General features: G+C 37.0%; 1 protein-coding gene across 1 annotated transcript in view; it reads left to right on the top strand.

Moving 5' to 3' along the window:
- LDAH (lipid droplet associated hydrolase) overlaps nucleotides 1-19,581 on the top strand; it is a 97,727-nt gene that overhangs the window by 27,790 nt on the left and 50,356 nt on the right. The window contains exon 3 of the mRNA XM_088519627.1: nucleotides 8,800-8,969. Within this exon, the coding sequence (XP_088375753.1) occupies nucleotides 8,800-8,969 (170 nt within the window). The remainder of the gene's footprint in view (nucleotides 1-8,799; nucleotides 8,970-19,581) is intronic.

Here is a 19,581-nt window from a genome sequence, read left to right on the forward strand (position 1 = left end):
CTGCCAGTCACACAAATCAAGGGAAATACATTTTGGGACAGTCAATGGGAGAGTTCACAGACCCACATTCCATGTTGCAGCCTACCCTTTCTGTGGAATAAGTGATCAAATCAGCAAGATAGTGGAAACTGCAAGATTTTCTGTGTGTTGGCTGGATCTGCATTATTGGTACCATGAGCTACAGGCTCAGGCCCTTTTGTGTATAAATATAAACATAGTAGTAGACTGCTTTTTTCCTGAAAATCTTATCATTTACTTCATTTTGTCAACCACCATATTTTCAAGTATATGAGCTCCTCTTTATATCATTGGTTGTAAAGTCCATGCCACTGCAAGGCAGTGGCCCTCATGGCTTTCTTCCAAATCTCTCTTTTTACCTTTTTTTTTTTCCTTCTGCAAAAATCCTAAGTGCCTTTCGCTGCAGCATCTGGCGTGGAAACACTCAAACCTGTTAAGTTGATGGCTTTTGTCCTGGCAAATATTTGCTACAGAGTTATCCTGGAAACTCCAGAGGTCTAAGCACCATAAAAAGGACAGTATGTTCTGCAGTTTCCAGCAGTATCACTGTTTTGTGAATTCACTAGAATTGAGAGTACCCAGAAAACAAGAAACTTGCAGGAACACTCAGGTGGTCAGTGGCTCAGACCTCTCAGCTTCCACTCCTGGGGGTGATTCTACAATGGAAATTCACATCTGTTTCTCCAGGGTGGTGGTTCTTTAACCCATCCCCAGTCAAGTTTTTTTCATTATTATTGTTCTGTATTACTTTGCTTTTTTGTTACGTTATTTTAATTGAAAAATTTTGAAACCTGTACTTTCTGTAGTCAGAGCTTATTTACTGTGAAATGCAATCATCCATGTATGGTAAAATTTTATACCTGTGTTACGTAAAACACCCATATTGGGTTTATTTTATGCATATAAAAGTGATTAGACTGCGTATAGATTGGCATAAAACTGCACCATAAAATCACTGCCTAATGGTGCTTGCCATGCCATAACTGGGTACAACTGCAAAATTTTATCTCAAAGCTCACCCTGTTGTCTTATTATACCTTGTAAATAGTTGCCCTTATCTGTTAGCAGGAAGCAGGATTGGGAATGTGGAGTAAAGTCTCTCTCAAAGGTCCTGATTCAATAAGTTCAGTGTGCTCTTGTATGTTTTTAATCAACAGTTGTTTTTTAGTATTTGTCATGTTTATTAGTTCATTCAGTCAGATTATGCCAGTAATGATTTAACTATAGTACAGCTTCCTTTGAAAAACAGATTAGGTGTTAAATAAGTGTCCCAGAAATAGGAGCATATATAGCAAAGGAAATCAGTATTTTAATTTGTAAATTAAGCTCTCATGTTAGTTTTCTAATAAAGAAAATAATGCGTATGACTGCTTCAGTTTCGGGAGTAAATGGTAATTTATTTGTGGAGGATACCTTTACAAAAAGTAATTACTCCAATAAACACTAATGAGTGGTGTGTTTATCTTAAAAGTTGTGTGAACAGTTCCTGAGGGTACCAGGGCCAGATTAAGGTCTAAGGGTTAATCTAAAACACAGTCTTTAAGACCTGGTTCCTGGTGTCAGTAGGAGTTCTTCAGTATTTATTGAACATTCTTTCGTGGCTTCCATCCCCATTACTTTGGCATTTTATTGCTTGCTGATACAAATTATCCAGGGCTCAATAACCAAATCAAAGTTCGGGTGAAGGCTTTAAGCCTTAAGCAGTATATCTTTAGGAGCTGTATTTTCTGAAAGATTTATCTATCTTAGACTTGCAAACCTGAAAGCTTAGGTTTTAATTTTATAGTTCTGTTCAAACATTTTCATTTGGCATCATTCAGTGATATGGAATTACTGTATTTGTTCATAGAACAAAAACAATTATTGGATTACTTAATTTACGGATTTAAACTTCTGATTCTGTGATGTAGTTTAAGTAATTTAGTTATAGTGCTGCTTTCAGCCTACAGCTATGTGAATGCAAAGATTAAACTTGATTTAAATTAAGCAGAGATGGCCTCATATAGACAGCAGTTACTCAATCACCATTGCTGCTTCTCCCTCCAGTGTTGTAAACAGTATAGTAGAAAAGGAAGAGGGGGCATTAAGTCAGTTGGCCCTGTATGCTGGATGCACTTAAGGTCTTTGGTGAGGGCATATAACACTTTACATGACCTTGGATTAGCTCTCTTGGACTATTCAGTTGGTCTTACTCGAACTTATTCTCGTGCCTTACCCACACCCCCTATACACACATATACACTGTGACTTTCAGTATCTTCCCCAATTTTGCTTTTGATTTTGATCCAATTTCCTTTTGATACTTTCTTGTGATGTCAATAGATTTTCATCTGTTTTCATCTTTCCTTACTCTTACCATAAAGGAGTATGGTGGTGTTATCATGCAGCTGAAATGAGTGGCATGTTGAGAGGAAGAGACTTGTCTTTATCTTGCACAGAATTCAGTTCTGAAAATTTCTTATCACAAGATTTGTATGTTAGGTTTATTAGAGTGCAACTTTTGATCTCCTGGCACTACCTCCTCAAAATAAATGATCCAATGAAGAAGAAAATATAGCACAGGTAACTTAGTGGGTTTTTGTTTTTATTTGGCACATAATGGCATATGGCATGTAATTACAAGTCATTTTTTCACACCGATCATGATGGTGTTCACATTTTTGATATTGTCAGTTTCATGTCTAAAGATCACGTAAAACAATTTGCTCCTGTAATAGGGATTTTTCTGTTTGGTAGAATTGCTTCTTTCATTGTAGACCACAAATCTAGCAGACCTTAATTCCGGATCCTGGGATCCTGTCATGACCGAGCTGTGAGCCTTGTGATTACTCACAAAAATCCATGAAGGTTTATCTTAGTAGTAAAGAAGTTTCTTGTCTTTATTTAAGGTATGCCACTGCTCATTTTTGTGATCTGCAATGTATTATTAAAGAGTCTAGCCGGCAATAGAGTTCTGGCATATGGGTTCCATGGTCACAGGCTACATGTCTCATTCAATATAATATATCCACAGAAACCAAGAAAAAGACTTATTTTTTCAGCAATTTACTGCCAACTGCTTGCTAGCACTCACTGAAACATTAGCATCTCCATTTCTAGATGTTTTCAGTTGCTGTTTCTGAGCAAAATGGAGACTTATGGTCATTATAAAAGTCCAATGCACAAATTCTCAGTCATCTCACTCTTTAATCCTGCATCTGCATAGCTGCTGTGGTCTGTTAGTGATGCCATTTAGAAACTTTAGTAACTTTCCTATGGAAATCATTTATCTCTTGTCCCTTAAAGGTGGTCAGGACAACAATTCCCTCTTTGTCTATCAAAATAAAGATCTGAAGTCCATCTTATGCCTTTTTTTGAGAGATCTTGAAAATCCTAGTTTCCTAGGGCAGAAACATTTAACAACTGAATTGATTTGTCTGCTGTCTTGCAAAAGATAGTGGGTAACTCTATCTGTTAAGTTCATTATGGCCAAAGTCATATTAACTGACTTGTGTGTTGCATATCTTTTTACATATTCCCAGTATACCCTGCAATCAGATACCTGCCACAATGTGACTCTTTTTCTTTCCCTTTCCTTTCTTCTCTCTCTTTTTCTTTCTCACTCTTTCTTTTACTCTTTCTCTCTCTTTCTGTCTCTCCTGTGGTATTTTGTTAATGACATAAAGACCACCATAGCTCATCTGTTATTAGATGGGAACTAACCCATTCGATTTGATTGGAAAAGTGATGAGACCGCTTTAAATTCCCATCTTTGTGCAAGTGCTTTGACAGTGGTTAAACCTAAGCCAAGAAGACAGGGAAAGGAGAGATAATTCTCTACTTTCAGTTCCTATGCGTGAATTTTCATATTCCATTCCTACACATTAGCACCTTAGTATTAAGTTGAGAGAACTTCTGCCCCTTTCTTCTGAGATATTAAAGCCGTAACACATAGACAGTTTTTTCAGTTAATATCGCATCTCCAGTTCTGGAAACTTGTGGCCTCACAGATATCCAGATAAGATCCTTGAGACTTTGTCTGTGCACCTCTTCCCTTTCTGTCTTTGACCTTTCCTTTTTCATCTTTGAAAACTTTCAGCTTTCACTAAAATCCAATTCCCTATTTCAAAATGTCTAATACAGTAATATCACCACTTTTGATTCTCTGCCTCTCTGGCCCTCTGGCCTCTTTCACCTTCTCCTCATTCCTAAAAAAAAAAAAAAAAAAAGCAATTTTCTTAACCCTTTATGACAGTTTTGCCTGTAATCAGGGTTAATTTCAAGAGACAGAGGTGGGTGGGCTTTGCATTTATTTATACAATTGACTGGAATTGGAGGAATTGGACTCCTAAGGTACCCTATTCATTTAACATCCTGAAGATTACATTCCAGGACCTTTGATTCATTAGGGACTTCATGATGTACTGGGACAAGTCCACTCCTAATCTGAATTTATTGTTTTAGACTTTATTTTACAGGACTAGTTTGCTTCAAAGTGGCAAAGGTAAAACAGTCAAACATCTTAGTTTCCTCTCTCTTGATAGGTTAAATAAATTTTGGAAAGAGCAACGCAACTATTCTTAGTGCAGCTTATGTATGTTTAGCTGAGCTCCTGCCTTCTCCAGAACGTATTGTAAAGCCTCTAAAGATGCTTCTGATGTGATTCCTCCTTGAATATATCAATTTAGTTATAGAAATTATAAAATTTATATAACTTTTTAATGTGTACGGTTGTTTTATATACAATATATATTGAAACATATTGTCATCACATTTTTATATCCTTTTATAACATGAGGGTATGATCTTTTGCTATCTTTCAGAGTACTGTATTTCTTCCTAACTCAAGAACACTCTGCAGCGTCTGCAGAACAGATTTTGTAACTACTTGGCATACATGTATGGGATATCCTCAAGGGATACCCCTCATGGGAGCCAAGCTCTTGCACTGTAATGGGCCTGGACTATTATAAAGGGAAGCACTGGGCTGTCTTCAGTACTTGGCATAAATCCTGCCATTTTGTCCTGTTTTCATCCATTCCAGTTATCATCCATTCTGTGATTGATGTGTTATATAAAAGCAAAGCCACGCAAGTTAAAACTTCTTTTGTGCTTGATTTTGAAGGTAAGGAAGGGACATGCCAGTGAGGTGAAATGATCTGTGAATCAGATAGTTTTGCAGATTCGCAATAACCCAATAAAATGAATTAGATTGATTATTTCAAATATAATTTTGCCTGTAATTTATTTGTAATTAGTTTATTCAGTTTGTTTTAAACAGGGAAGATGTTCTTTCCTAAAGAAACTGCCTGTAGCAGTCCATGTTTATAGTAAGCCCGTGTTTCTTTATCATGCCACAAGAGAACTTTAAATAAACACATTTTTGCTGAAGATAAAAAAAACATTGTTTTCTTTTTTTTTTTTTGTCTTTTCTGCTCCATAGCTCGAAACTTGATTGGCCTTCTCCCTTTACTTACAAAGGAAACCCGGACTATCTTGTACATGGCATGTTCATGACTAATTTTTAGGCCTTGGAGCGTTCCTGCATAAAGCAGTGTGTGAGCGGGTGTCCTGGGACAGACTTTTTCCGTAGTAAAAGCCCGGGTGTCTCTGTGTATCAGGCTCCCATGTCCAGTCGCCCGCAGGGCGCGGGGAGGCCGTGCACACAGCGCTCCTGTGCAGCTGGGGGAGGACAGAGACGTGCAGGGATTAGATGCACAAATCGAAGTAGTATTGCCAGATCTTACCCCTGCCCCCAGGATCTTTTGGAATTATCCAGCTAAAAGGGTTCTGTGTTTTTTGTAGAATTTTAGTGAAAGGCCACATCTTCCTTAGTCTAATGTCTGTGCATAACTGATGGTTCTTTTTTTTCTACCAAAGAATTTCACTTGCGTACACACGAGGGAAAAAAAAATAAGTTTCTCTGTTATTTCCGTAAAAAACAGGGTCTCTTTCCTAGCAAGATTAACATATTGACTAATCTTAGAGCAAACACTTTATTTTAATCTATCATTGTTTTCTCACTGTGGGTTTAGCAGAGGTCAGAAAAAGAGATTCATTAAAGTGATTGCACATTTGTTTTTCTAAAAGCACATCAGAAGATTAATGCTTTGCCAAAGAAAATACAGAAATACAGTATTTCTTTTAATAAACTTCAGCTAAATACAGTCTTAAAATCACACGCCCGGGTCCAGATGGGGTGTTTGCAGCATAAGGTACAACTCATATAATTTCTACTATCTGAAAACTGCTTAAATGAGCTCTATTTCAGCCATGCCATTTATTCCACACCTGAGGTGGAGTAACTCACCCTCTGCTCCCTTCTCTGATGTAGAGCCATTGGAGAGCTAACTGCCAGTGTGTTTGTGCAAGTCTATTTGCTTATATAAAGGTCTCATTTAAGCTCCTCCACCCAAGAAATTCATGTTGATTTTGGACAATCCCTGGACGATTTTATTCCATAAAATAAATAAATAAATATTTCAAACCTGTGACACAGCCTTGCTCTCACATATTTTGGACTATTCCAAGTGTACTATTTGCGCTGGGGAGACGTGAACTAACAGGAGACATGGACAATTTTGTATTTGTCCAGAAACAAAGTAGAATATACATTTCTATACAGAGTACTATGATGTAGGAGTTTCACTTGACCGTAAAGTATGGATCAATCTGTGAGGAATAGAAAGCGTAGGGATCCCCAAATGCTCCACCACTTGCTTATCTTCCACTGTGGCTTTTCCAGAAGAATAACCAATGTGATTTGGTTTGGCCACATACCAGCATTTGAGAAAGAAAGAAAAAGTTGCATTAAACTGCTGAAACAATTCTCTTGGGTCAGCATTCACTGTCAGGAATTGCTTTAAATTGGAGAGAGATTATATGTGTATGTAAAATAAATCAGTAGACTTGGGAATCCGAATAGCTGAACATTTTATGCACAATCCTGCTCAGCATTGTGGTTTGACCCAGTGCAGTTGAACTGGTGTCCGTAATCATAATCAATCATAACAAAACTGGCTCTTTGAAAAACATTTCCTGCAAACTCTTTTCTCGCTAGAGGTGGACAATGCCTGAAAAATAAAGTATGGAAATGATAGCAAATATTTACAAAGGAGAATTGATCTGTTCAGCAGAATATGTGATAACATACAAATGCTTAACGTGACCTGCCCTGTCACTTGTTGCTGTACCCACATGCCCATCATATTTCTAGTATTCTTTGTTTTATATATATGCTGAATATATATACACTGAATTAGACTTGTGATTTAGATAGCCCACTCCTGCATGACGTTAAACTGCTTTACAAATAAATACAATGTAGGAAAGACAGGTTTTTCTAAAAATAAACACTTAAATAAAAGATTAAAAAACATGTTTTGGCCTTAGGCCCTTGTTTAGAAAAATTTGGGGAAACGGAACAAGTTTTTTATTTTCCACTACCTGTGGAAAGCCTAATAGGCAAACTGTTACTTCCCATCTCATTTTGCATTCCTTGAGTGTGTTTTAATAAGCTCTTGATCATTTAAAGTGAACTGCTGCAAATTACACTGTAGTGTGATCATCAGTGCTTTTAGTAGAAATATTGGATTGTTTTTTTAAAAAAAAAATCTTTTTGTTGTGACTTCTGTGATAATTGCTTAAGTTTCAGGAAAAAAAAGTTCCTACTGGTCTGTAGGACCAGAGCTTAGCAATGAGCATTCCCCATCAGATGTCTGACTCTTGTTGCCAGGAGATTTGGCTCATTCCAGACTAAAGTTTCATTGGAAGTTGTCATGTAAGGAGTGTTTGAGTATGAAAATGAAGCCTGAGATAACAGTATGGATTTAAGGGCCCAAATGATATTTAATACCTTTACATCTCTCTAAAGTAAGTAGAAGGAGTATGTAGCTTTGCGCTTGCTGTCTGTCTTCTTTCATTCTTTTTTTCAGCATGTCTTCTTCAAGTCTTTTCCATACAGTGGTCCCCCTTAAAAAGGAGGAATGGTGTATGCTAGGTAAAGCTTTGAGTTTAGTTAATAGAGCACTTTCCAAGGAGATGAAAGAAGAACTCTTACACTGAGGAACTTTAAAGCCATGTCACTCGCCTAATTAGCTGAAGATCCCCAACTTGTGCTTCAGTCACCTGGTTATCCTTGGAGGGAATGGTGAAGTTCTCAACAGAAGTTATTTGCCCAAGTTTCTTTAGGAGGTGCTAGCAAAGCAGGAATGAGGTTGCACAGTAACATGGAACCCTGAAGATCTAACCTGATCTTGCTCTTTATGTTAGTGCTTCATATTGACATATCTGGTCTTCATATTTTATCTCACTCTATGGAACTTTTGTGTGTGTCTTTATTTTAAGACAAGAAATTTTGGGTATATAAAGGTTCTTAGTGCACGAGGACATGGGCGATGGTTTGTCTTCAATGAAGGATCTCTTGTTCCTGTGTAACATCGCTGGTCCTGATCTCCCAAGGTAAAGTTGCCTGTTTTGAAGAGCCTGGATTGGTTTAAGTTGATCAAATGCCTTGAGTATGGTCTTGTGTTGAATGAAAGAGAACATAATGCAGAATGGCATACTGTCAAACACCATCTGTTTCTGTATCTTTCCCTGCTTCCCAATTAAACTTAAGTCATTACATCCTAAGCAGGTGATTCATCAGTCTGTGTTTACCAGTGGTGCTAACATAAAATTAAATTGTTAGGTCTTTATTTATTTATATATTTATTTCTAGAGTTTTCCAAATAAGTGAAGAAAGATGAGGTACTTGAAATTTCTAATGTTAAAACAAAGGACCTTTTTTCTTTTATGTTTCAGACACAGATATTAAGGAGCTAGAGGATGTTTTTGGACTTAACGGACAAGTAGAGCATAAGCTGAACTTCCTCAAAAAGAATGTGTCAAAAAATATAAAGCTGGTACTGATTGCTCATTCTATTGGTTGCTACATCACACTGGAGATGATGAAGCGAGCATCAGAACTTCAGGTACATCAACCTTTCAGCCTGAAAGTTGCGTTAATAGCGAAGCAGAGTACGTGCTCAGCCTTTGGATAATGCCATGTCTTTCCTGTGGGTGCTATACACAGCATTTTAGTTCCTGTTTTCCTTAAAGTAAAATTTTAAAAAAGAATGACTAACCCTAATAAAATATAGAAAAGTAGTCTGGGGTAAAATTCTTATGTTGAATTTGAACATACAAATGCCATCGCAGTATAAAAGATTAATAATGGCTAAATATACTTAGGACTTTCTTATTGCTTTCTCATCTTTAAAAAATTTATAAACAGATCGCTAGATATTTGGTGATTATGTTATTACACCAGAAGTTAAGTCTTACTGTGATTTTAATAACATCTTACCTCATGGCAAGCAGATTATTAACTATATAAGGGGAAATATATGGAAAAGAACAGTAATACAAATTGTGAAGAGTAGTGGTATGAAGGATATTGGTTTTAAAATTTAATACATATGCATATATTTTTGCTTCTGCAGATCTGTCTTGGTTTGTGTAGTTTGAAGAGAATGGGAGGTGTTATTTCATGTTCTTGTTGCATCAACATTTTTCTTTCCTCCATGAAGCAATACGAAGGCTGAGGCAGGGCAGTGTCCCTGCAACTCTGGAGATAAGCACCAAACTCTTAGTGCTCAGTAACAATTCACTGTGGTAGTGGATGATGAAAGAAGAATATTAAATGGTTGTTGTTATTTCATATTACCTCCTCCTATATCACTGCCCCTTCTGTTACATTATACAATCTTTGGTGGAAGGAAGTGCAGTGTTAGGGTAAGGTCTGTATTTAATATATCCCTGAGTAGGTTCTTCCACTCCTTCATAACCATTTCTGCTGCCTGTCTTAACTTTTTCTTTCCTTTAAAGGAAACAGCAACTAAAAAAGTGATACATGAGGATAATCTGATACATTACCACACTCTTATTTCATTTTGTGATTATAAACAACAGCCTTTTTGAGAGTGATTTTATTATTGCTTTATCATTGCAATACGGAAGGTTCTATAAAATATCGTACACAAGAATTTGTCCAAAAATACCAACTTTTCTTTGGTCAGCATCCTTATAATCTTTATTACACAGAAGTTTTTATCTGCTTTCAATTAAACTACAAATTGTTGTGTAATTCTTTTACACATGGTCCCCTTGATGCTGGCAGCATAATATTTATCTGCGTGTTGAAATTTAGGTATCTTTGGGACACTCTTAATCGGCCTGGTGCACTGTGCGCATGAAGTTACCATATGACACGCCACATTTAAGATGCATTTAACAATAGAAAATATTTGTGCAAGCCAATGTGTTGTGCAACCTTTGTCCCTTTGCCAAAAATAAGTTAACTGTTAGGCTTTATAACATATGAAGTGTGATAATAAGAAACTTGTGTTTCCATCCCTTGCTTTATTTTTACTGGAATATTTGATTCCCGCAAGATTTTGAGCACATGCGTGTATTTTAGTAGCTAGATCATTTGATTTTATTTTTGAATAGTTCTTATGTGATATTCTTTTATTATATGAGTTTTGGTTTTGGTCTTAAATTCTCTGCTTTTAAGAGCCTCTCACTGCTTACAGTTTATTATTCTGAGCTAGAGGTTAATGTGATGTATTTATTGTTCAAATAATTCAGTAAATGTTTATACTTTGGAGTTTATGTTTAGCAGATTTGATTTTTGGTACGTAGTATAAAGCCTTTTCATAATCTAACCAAGTATAGACTCGATTGTCCCTCTCATGGGCAGTGGTGAAGGAACCTGATAAACTAGGACTGCAGGCATGAACCAGAGAAAGTGCAATGTCCCCTCTGTCCTTCTTGGTTGCTCCTCAGCTGTTATTTTGGATGCTGCAAATTTCTTGGGCTCTACTGTCTTCTGCAGGATAACTATCTTCTGCATTTTGTTTTCTTTTTCTTAAGGTTTGTTTGCTACCCTTCTGTTAAATACTGTTTTATTCTTTTATTATAACAGAAATGAAACTGGAATTGCCACTATACCCCTGGGATAAATTCAATTTTGGACCTTGTCCCTATTTTCTTGCTGACTTTTCAGGAGGCATCTGTTAATGGTTTCCACAGGAGAGCCCTTAACACAAACTTAGTGTTTCATGTTGCCACCTTTAATTAAGTCTAATCAGAAGTGCCACATCGGATTACCTGTATACTCTTAACTAACTGGGGCTACAGCATAAGTTTTAATACTGGGAAGCAGCCAAGTATATGGTTAAACTCTCAGACTAGTCTCTAAGACCCAGGGAGCTGCTCTTAGCCAACATCCTGGCATAGTTCCGGATTTGGCAGAGCCAAGGACCATTCCCAATGGTTGTCCTGGGTGGAAACAAGCTCTTTGGAAAGGGGCAGGTGTTATGAAGGGGCCACATGGATACAGGCCATCCTGTGCTGTTCTGCTTTAATCTTGGGACCAGAAAATAGTCCCAGGCCATTCTGTTTGCTGGTATGGATGTAACCTTGGTGAGTTTTTCTGTGGTGGGTATCAAACCTAATTATATTTGCCTCTTCGTGGGACGTGAAGCATCCCGAGTTTGTCAGAGAACTAAAAATTTTCTCCCTGGGAGACAGAAAAATGCAAAGAGTACTCTTCAGCTTACTTGATACTTGTTCTTGACCTCATAATCCTTTTTTGCTATTTATTCAGCTGGTAGAACTGAGAAATGAAGCTAACTGACACAATGATTTTCTCAGTTTTTGGAGCTGATGCCTAGATCATAAATAGGCTGGATCGTCTAGTCACTGTCTTCCAAAATACGAACACCTGCCTGGAGCCTTTCTGAGCGCATTGCTGGGGACACCACTGTGTGCTTCCTAAAGGGCCCAGTTTCATAATTAATTTAACAAGAAGAGTGGCATGTTACCTGGCTAATGAGATTCTATATATTACAACATTCAGTTGTGCTGGTGCTTTTGAAATGCCAGCACCTTTGTGGGCATCCCAGTTCACACTTGTTAATAAACCCACCCATAGTTTTTGTAAGTCTCATGGATGGGTAAGAGCGTAAAACCTCTGAGTTTAAGCAAATAACATTTTTATAATACGTGATTCAAAGCCATGCATATGCATTGTACCTATGGCTCAGTAATACCAAAGAATACTGGATATTGGCAGAACTTGGCTGATTTTAAACATAATAGCCAACAATTTATGTGTTGGAATAGTTGTAAAGACAAATTAGCATCTTGGAAAGCTCACCACATCATTTTTGTGCTTTGATCTTTTACATCTACCATGTCTTTCTATCACCATGTTCTCTCTCTCTCTAGCAGAATTCCTTTTGGTCTATGCCTTTCCTGTGAGAGATATGAGCATAAAGAAATGCCATAGTTCACATTTAATGATTCCAGAAGTGTATATAGTGCCTTAGCCTATATTCTTTTTTTTTTTTTTTTCTTTTGGCTGTCTACAAATTGCATTCAGTCTTTCTCTTGAGGAGCTAGTTTTTTTTCAGGATTTGGTGACATACTTGGCTTAGAAGGAATTTCAGTGTGACTTCTTCATAATTCAGTAGACTTTCAACTAATATTTCTGATATTAGTTTGAAAAGCAGGAATATGTTTTAAAAATCTCTATTAAATTTAACTGATTCTTGTGTAGTCTTTTTGTCCTGTCCTTCCAAAGTTTTTGTTGTCGCGTTGTTAATAATATGCTCTTTCATTGCCCTCCTTGCTCCCCTAAGTCATACCTTTGCTTTGACATATGCAGTCCTCATTTTCTGGTTGCGTGCCTGAACCAAAGGACCAGGTTCCATCTGTTGTGGACAGCTTGCTTAGAAACCTTAATGGCCTACAGATACACAACAGAATGACAGATGTCCCAACCCTGTTAGCCCCTGGTCTAAGAGCCTCCTTCCTCGTGATTACCTGCAGCCTTTGCAGCACATCTCAGTGGAAGGAGACATCTCTGCATGTGACACTTGGCTGGGATATAAGGTTTCAGAAGCTCTCTGCTCTTTGCCTTTGCTCAACCAGGACGTTTCTTTTTGTTCAGGATGTGTGAGAAATTATCTGTGTGTCAGGTAGGGTTTATTTAAACCGTAAAAATGACAGAACAAAATAGTTTGCGCTGCGATGTACATTTGCATGCTGTGTAAAATACAATAAATAATTATTTGGTTACGGAAGAAAAGAAAGGAATATTTAGACTGTGTTAAAAATGCTGTCCATTGTCATCAGGATGTGGAGGATCTTACTAGTTTGCAGTTAGATGGTAAGTGCAGTGTAAAGCAAAATAGCTGTTACCACATAAGTCATCTAAAAGTCCTCTAGTTCTGAACTCAATGCCTCATTCTGGTATAGCTGGACCTATTTTCAAAATGTATGAAGGTAGTGGTTTTAAATATATTCTAGATTCACTCTGGACTAGAGTATTCAGACGTGGAGATATTGTGTAGTATTTCTATGTTTAGATATTCTTTACTCAGGTTTTCATTTATGAAGTCTCTTGATCAATACCGATTCTGCAAATTACTAAAGTTTTTTTTCCAGCTTATCAGAAAAGATACTTCTTTGCAGTTAAAGTTCGCAGAAGACAAAAGCTTTGAGTAGATTTTTTTTTTTTTTGAGATTTAGTTCTCCTAAGAGCAGAGCTGGGCAAAGAGAGGTTATTTTGCTGATACAGGCAAATACAGAATTTGTTATCATAGCAAATCTATGCCACCTGTTAAATGATTTCTTTTCACATGGTTTTGGGTTGGTTAGAATATTAACTTGCAGGGGAGAGAAGAGAGAGAATGTAAATGATTTTGCAGTGGTTTAAATTCTCACTTGGACAAGTATAAGAATCAAAGCTACCTCTATCTTATGTCTCAAATGGAGTTGCAGCTTTTGTGTCTAGTTAATACCCAGGTCCTTTCTGTTGAAGTACTTGGAAAACTTCTCCTAGCTTTAGTGAAAATAGGACTGGGCCAAAAGAGAGACAAATATGTCAGAATTTCCCTGCCAAGTGATTTATTTTGATACAAAATTCATTCCAGTGACCCTTTTAGATTAATAATTTAGTTTCAGTTGTTTTGAAAGCTTGATCGTGATTTTGAGAAACACTTTTTCATGACAGGAAAAAGAGAAGTCACTTTAATTTTAAACAAGGGTCCCCTACAAGAAAACAAAATTCTTTAGTATAGAATTACTGGAAGTCCACAGAGACTACGAGATCAAAAGGGGGAGATTTATTAACAGCACAAGAACTGCTAGAACTGTCCCTAAGCAGGTCTGACATTTGAGATGATAAGAAATGTTTTCAGCAGCTTGAACAGATGAGGGAAGAGACTGCATGGAAGCCATGACGTTTGTACAGTCTCTGTTTTGCTGAGATTAGTACCTACACACATTAATCAAGACAGGTGTCATCATTACAGAAAACATGTTTTGAGTGGACACTAATTTGTCACAGTTGGAAATGTTTAAAAGCTACAATGCATTTTGGAAATGGATAGTAAATGAAATTCAAAGAGCACCTGAGATAAACAGAAATAAAGATTTTGATTCTTTTTTGAGGCTTTCATTTAGCATAGTATCATCTAATGCAAATGTTGATTATAATTTACTTAAATTACCTCTCAGAGTACTTTGAGCAAGCTCACTTGATGTTGCTGCTGTCTTGGTAAGACCCCTTTCGATGATTGCCTGGTTGACTGTTTTAAAGTTGCTCAGTGAACAAGTGCATTTTTCCCTCCTTGCACTTTTTCTCTTACAACAGTATCTTAAATCCTTTGAAGAGCACAATGAGACTTCATAAAATCAGAAAAATACCCAGGGATTTCTGAGGAGAGACGGCATGTAGTTTCACATAGAGGAGTAAGCTTTGTAGACCTGTGTGCCCATCCATGTTTGGGGTAGCCAGTGGTGCAGTAGAAGTCCTTGGCTTGTGCAGCCTTGTTTTGATTTGTCCACGCTGGAAACTTCTTGTTCTCAGGTCCTCAGTGGATTGCATGGATGGGTGGGATACGGATAGGTTGTTATGTTTAGCAGTCGTGATCTGGAGGAGCAGAATAGAAATACAGTGTTTTAATATAAACTTTATGTTGCTTGCTTAAATGGTAAAGCACAAAAAGAAAATCAAAAGAAAAGGAAATATTAAAAGTCTTATTATGGTAGCACAAGCCCAATGGCAACATGCACCAAATTATTATGGAGGGAAAAATATGCAGGGTTATACTTAGCCTACCTTAAAGGAATTGGTATCCATTTCAGATAAATATGTATCTTATGAAGAAAGCTGTGAATTGTTAGACTATAATGTAAACCTACAGTGAGTGTGTTTTTTTTTTTCTCCAGTCTATCCATTCCAGGTAACTGAAATTTATATTTAAAAGAACAGTAAGCAACTTAGTGTTCAGCTAGTATATACCCCTTCTACAACTGAGGCAGTAAAACAACAAGAAATCTAATACAGTTTTGCAAAGATTTAAACAGGAGTCTATTCCATCGTGTTCACTGAGACTTACATGCTAATTTAACTTTACACATGTCTTAACCTGGTCACTGAATTAGACTCTTTCTATAATACATATTTTTGGCAGTTCTATTTATCAGTTCTTATAAAAGCAGAGCTTTGGGAGTATGTAACAGGAGGTGCAGGTGGTCCAAGTCAGCAATTAGCCATAGGTTTGCTTTAGCTGGCAGTATGCACATTGCAGGGGCTGCATAATCCACTTTGTGGCAGATGACAAAGTTCTGCAGAGCGTCTTCTCTCAGCAAAGCCTCGGGCAATACCAGTAAACCTGGTGGAACAGCCAATAAAGCAAGCAACAGGAGCTTGGTGCATATGCCCTAGCATATGCAGGTCTGTCGTTTGGAAAAAAGCAAGAAATAACACAGATGATTTGTTAAACCTGACCAAATAAAATAAATAAGACAGTGTCTTTGAGGCATCCAGGGAGATTTTACAAAGATTTTTGGAGAGATTTGGGGAAAAAAAAAAAAAGAAAGAAAAAGAAATAAGGGAAAACAATCTTCATATGAAAATCTAAGATAAATATAAAACCTCTCTTCGGGGTGGGGGTGGGATGCAAGACAAAGAGCAAGAATGGGCGAGTCCATGGCAAACAAAGATTTGTTAGAGAGATACTAACTTTTGGCTTGGAGACACTCCTAAAAGCCCCCGATCCTGAGATAAAAGCTCAACAAAACTTCAGACCTTTATCAGTGCGAGGTCAGTAACTGTGTAACTGCGTTGAGAGCATCAGCTCACTCGAGGGACCCCAGCAACCATTATTTTCACTGGCTTGCTGACAAACTCCATAATCCTAATGGTCTTGCTCATATTCTTTTCTACCTCTCCCCGCCAAAAAAAAAAGCTTTAAAAAATGTAAACTCTAAGAAAATGCAGCAATCGACAGGCAGACAGGATTTCATATAACCCTCACTGGACACCACCTTTGCGAGCAGGAGCAGATGTTGTCTAGATTGTCAGGTGTTGTGTGTGAGTCTGCCTCAAATTACTCTTTTCTTCACAGACAAAGAAAGAAGCAATTTGGAAGACAAACGAATGTGAATTGTCTCACGTACAAAAAAAGTCCAGGAGACTTAAAATGACATATCTTTGAATGTCTTTGAATGCCTAAGGGAACAGGTATATACAGCTTTCTTTTCAGTGAGAATACAGTTTCTGTAATGGAAAATTGGCTTAATTATCAGCAAATGACTAAAGCTGTCAAGAATTTCAGAATAGGTTTAAGTCATACTCTGTGAAGGTAATGAACATTGCATTGTGTCTGCTTTTTTACTATCATCTTTTAAGCAGAGTAAATAGGTTTTATTCCTACATTGTGCAGTCTCTTACATATGCTGCCAGCTTCTTAATCTTGTGTTGACCAAATAAATCATGTTCAACAGGGCAGTTAAGGTTTCTTTGTTAGAAATGGTTTAATGCTAAAAAGAAAGAAAAAAGAAATAAATAATAAAAAAGAGGAGGGGGCAGAGGGTGAGAGTGATTTATTATTTCAGGTTTTCGGTTTTAGCAAACTATAGATTGGAGGCTTTCAAAAAAAAAAATCTCCTTTTCATTTAGTCAAACACTTAGTTACTGTTTGTGGACTTGTCTTCTCTAAGCGGTTGTTTCCAGAGAGAACTACTAAGTAGCATCATCTACCTGCTTCTGGAGAAAGGAATTTGCAAGTTTTTGTCTTTTAATGTTCCCCTTATTAATATATTCTCTCATTCTCTCTCTTTTAATTTAGTTAAAGAGCATATATGCTCTTTTAATCTTCTTCCAAAGAAAATTAAAATTGATATCTGGTGCAATTGAAAGACTAGCTTGGCAAATCCAGCAGCAGTATGTCCATTACTTAGCATATGAATATACATTTCTGTTTAATGTTGATCACATTTTTAAGAGAGCAGATTCAGAGTGAACTCTATCTTTGCTTTAGGGTTTGTTCATTTAGATCATAAGTCTGTGATTAGGGACTCTGAAGATAAAAGGAAAAATTTGGTTTCTAAGGAAAATCGCATTTAGTTCATAGTGTTCACTAAAACTTAAAACTTCTGTCACTTCCTTAATGAGTTTCTTTTACTGTTTAATTGAATATAGTGGTTTACTGGTTACTTAAACATAGAACCAAATTTTTTATCTCTGGTGGTTCAAAGTAGGGAAACATAAGGACACTAATTTTGATTTGAAGAGGCTCTTGAATTTTTAAAAAGCATTTGTGTTTATATCGTTACTAATGAAACATTTGATTTCTTTTCAAGTGTATGCAGTCAGCATTCAAATAAACCTATAAAAATTATTTTTTCTAGGAAGTTAAAAGACACTAAAGTAGCCAAATGCACAAACAGAAAGGAATAAAAATAAACTGAAACCAGAATCTGTGATCATTCATCAAGAATCCAAAGTAAAACATGAGAATGAAGAGGAAATGAAGCACTAAAAATAAAAAGATGGCTATAATGGTAAATGACAGAATAGCAGGATTTATTAAGTACTGTGGACTTTTACAGATTTGTTCATAAAACTTTGTTATTTTGCATCTCAAAAAATTTGGATTCATATCGTAACAGCTAAATTAAATGATTCTATAAAAAATGAGAGAATCATAAACACATAGCATAACAAGAAGTGAATTTCAAAAACAATTAGGATTTATAGCTGATATTTTCAAAAGAGCTCAACACCCTTTTGAAAGCCAGATTTCCCGAAGAACTTTTTATGCTGGGTGGCGGAGTCTTTTGAAAGTCTGGCTGCAGATGTGTACCTGGGGAAATACTTGAAAGTATTCTCAGCTCCTTTGAAGAGTTGGACTAACTGATCAAAATTCAGTATCAAGGTACGTTGAACATACATTGGCCTTGTTTATTTTTGTCTCCTGTGTTTAATATGCTGCTACAATAGAGCTAGAAATCAACAGTTTTCACGCTAATTTAAAATTGGAGGAATGTAGTAAGTCGAGGCATTAAAGAAGTGTTCTTGAAGGGAGCATGTGAAGAGATTTTGTGGAGACCTTTAACTCAGACTTTACAAATGTGCGGGTAAACTCTGAGTATGGTGAGTGTCTCTGATAGCCAGAGTTTGTACCTAGAAGCTCTAGGTTGAACTACAGTTCCTCCTGCAATCCTGAGCCCTTAGCAAAGGAAGGGAACTCCTGCTTCAGCTCTTGCATTTCGTTGTATGTGATAACAGGTATTGAAGCTGTGGAGAAGAACTGGGTTTGCATCATCTGGTTAGAAGAAATTGCACAGGGTGGAGATAGTATTATATTTTTAAAATATTTCCTACTGTGCTCTACTGTTAGTCTTCTTCATTGTTCACAGTTTATAATGAAGTTTCAGGATGCTTACTTTAAAAGCCAAAGAGAAAGTGGAAGAATATATTCCTTTGCCTAAGCCTTTATTTATTGAGAAAGTTGCATCCTGTTTGGAAAGTTTAGTGCAGGAGTAAAGGGAATCATAAACAAAAATAATATTTATAGAAATCAGTTACAAGGTTTCTGAGCTAGATACACTAGCTATATTCTTTCTTTGTTTTCTTAGTTGTCTCTTCTATAACTGATTGTCTTAGGGGAGTTTTGCCAGTGCCTGAGCAGAGGTTTGGTGCCGTTTGAGTCCTGCTGTGTTATCTGAGACAGTCAAATCTGTCAGACGTGGCAACAGAACCTGCAGAAGACACATGCCCTTCTGGAGCAACAGCAGAAGGCCAGGCAAGATGACACTGGATGACAAAATGACATTGGACACTGACAACACGACTGAGTCCTGCCCCAATTCTTCCTTGCCCTAATGGGAGCTTAACTACCTACATGCTTGAAGTAGAAGTCTCTGAAGCTGAGTCCAACCCTTGTTTTTCTTCCCCTTGCTTCTTGAGCCCAGTGTTTCTCAAAGGATTAGAGGGAAGAAGTACAATATGGGGCTGAGGTGCCTGGGTTTGTGGAGGAGCTGTGAATCAGTGGGGTGTTGAGTGTAGGCTCTGTAAGGGAAGTCATCTGGGATTGCAGCTGTGACACTCCTGGAGCAGGCAAAGGAAAACATCCAAGTGGCTGGTGTTTTTTAGGAATGTCCTGTTAGTTCATTATGTTCCTTTGCGATTCCTAGGCATTTTTATCAATAAAATTAAGTAGTAAGTGAGATTCTTCTAATTGA

The sequence above is a fragment of the Tinamus guttatus genome, unplaced genomic scaffold (assembly GCF_059628265.1).
Source record: "Tinamus guttatus ecotype Peru unplaced genomic scaffold, ASM5962826v1 Tinamus_guttatus_pri_ptg000065l, whole genome shotgun sequence".
Lineage (NCBI taxonomy): Eukaryota > Metazoa > Chordata > Aves > Tinamiformes > Tinamidae > Tinamus > Tinamus guttatus.